This window comes from Trichoderma citrinoviride (genome assembly GCF_003025115.1).
Source record: "Trichoderma citrinoviride strain TUCIM 6016 unplaced genomic scaffold BBK36scaffold_220, whole genome shotgun sequence".
NCBI lineage: Eukaryota > Fungi > Ascomycota > Sordariomycetes > Hypocreales > Hypocreaceae > Trichoderma > Trichoderma citrinoviride.
In genome coordinates this window covers 1-1875 of record NW_020194928.1, presented here as the reverse complement: position 1 = coordinate 1875, position 1875 = coordinate 1, and the positions used below count along the sequence as shown (strand labels likewise).

Sequence of the window (1875 nt, the reverse complement as noted above, 5' to 3'; positions counted from 1 at the left end):
CGAGCTAGCAGGTGGCCGGTTTTCGCGTTCCTCGGGGCTTCCCGCAGCCGTTGGATGAGGCCTCGGGCTTGCGTGCCGCTGGGTCGACGTATCAGTCCGCTGACGATTGCGTAGACGGAGGATACCTGCTCCAGATACCGGGCGGCATCGTCACTGTCGGCAGAGTTTTGCGCGTTTTGCAGAGCGGTGTCCAATCGGCCTTCCAGCCGCGACATCAGGTAGCCGATGCTCTCGATCTTATACTTGTTTGCCAGAATGGTTAGGATGGACCGGGTGACGGGTCTGGTGAGGGAGCTTTGGTTGAGAGAAGCACTCAATGTACCGCTGACCAAGAGTTCCTGCGCTACACCAGAGTCGAACTGTCCAACAAGTTAGCACTTTGCAAATAAGGAAGATGGAAAGGAAAAGGGGGAGCAACTCACGAGTTTGGCAACAACAGAAGGCCTCATTGCCTCCAAAAGCCCCAGAGAAAGGATGTTGACAGACTTTTCCGTCAACCAGCCCCATGATGAGCCTTGCTCGTCTGTATACTTTTCGAGCCTTGCTTTTCTTTCTTCCTCCGATGTCGAAGCCGGAATTGGGATGATTTCCTCCTGGAACAGATTTAGAAAGTAGTGGTCGAGCTTCAGCGAAGCCTGCTGGGCTTCACCCATCTCACGAAGAACAAAACCAGCAAAGTCAGAAATCAGATGCAGATACTGATACTCTGAGGGCTTATCAGAACCGTCAAAGTCGCCGCTAAGCTGGAGCGCAGGCTTCTGAGTGCCTGGAACGGGGCCAATTGCGGCCGTTGCGCGGCGGTAAAGGCTTCTGACAGCCACCAGGCCAATGAGCAAAAAGTTGTTGCGCAGCTCAGTAGCAGTCACTTCCTTTGACGGCGGCGCGCTGCTGTAACTAGGCGCAGAGCCGTCTTCGTCCTCCCCGGCGAGGGACCGCAGCTCCGGATACTTGTAAGTGGCCCGATATAGCCACATGGTGCCGTCGAACACCTGGTCTGTCTCCGGGGTATGCTTCAAGCAAGCATCGTTGAAGTAGCGTGCAGCTGCTTGAATACCCACAATCAGAGCGCACCAAATCTTTGGGCTGGCCTTGGCGTCTATTGCCGCTGTCAATTCGGCAGTTAGGACATGAATCAGAGCCAAGAAGTGATGTCTCCCGTTGATATGAGACTTCGGCAACTCGGAGCATCCGACATAAGCCAACAGAGAGCCAATTCTTTGAATCTTGTCAGCAGCCTCGTCGCTCTGGTCGTCACGACTGTCCCGGACGACGGATACGAACTGATCGACCAGAGGCCTGAAGCCAGATGCGTAGGCTTGGACGGCCCGGTGCAGGGCCTTTGCCGTCTCGTTCAGAAGATCATCCAGGTTCAAGTTTGAAGAATGGTTGCTGAAAGCGCTGAGCGGGATTGCAAAAAGTGCTTGGCAGATTTCGGAGCATGTCGCTTCAGGGAGAAGTAGGCCACCATCATTTTCTGGTCCAAGAGGTACGGTTCTCTGAGAGATCAGCGCACCAACACCCTGGACGGCCTCGGTCGCGATTTTAATGTCGTCCTCATTGGCATTGGCGTTGCTGCCAAGTCCGACGGGGCCTTTATACACGTCGTTGTAGAGGTTCTTGAAGACGCCGTCAACAGCGACGAAATCGCTCTTCTGTTCCTCTGTCATCTGGGTCTGTGACAGGAGAAGCCTTGTCTCCAGGATGACATTGAGAATTTTGAGCAGGTCCTGGCTATGAGTGACAGACTTCCGGTGGCGCAAGTTATCCTTGATATGCGTGACTGTCGGCGCCACCATGAGAACAAACGCGCTCGGGTTTGCGCTGAGAACACTAACGATGAGGCGGCCAGCCTGAGTGGTGTACATGGGATTCGAC

The 1875-nt window shown here is 54.5% G+C and overlaps 1 protein-coding gene across 1 annotated transcript; it reads right to left on the bottom strand.

Moving 5' to 3' along the window:
- Positions 1–2: 2 nt before the first annotated feature.
- On the bottom strand, positions 3–1875 carry BBK36DRAFT_1190464 (hypothetical protein; the record flags this gene model as incomplete). Its single annotated transcript, XM_024896669.1, has 2 exons — positions 423–1875; positions 3–359 (listed from the first exon to the last, which is right to left on the bottom strand). Coding segments are annotated over exons 1-2 (1800 nt in total), but the record flags the coding sequence as incomplete, so codon positions are not given.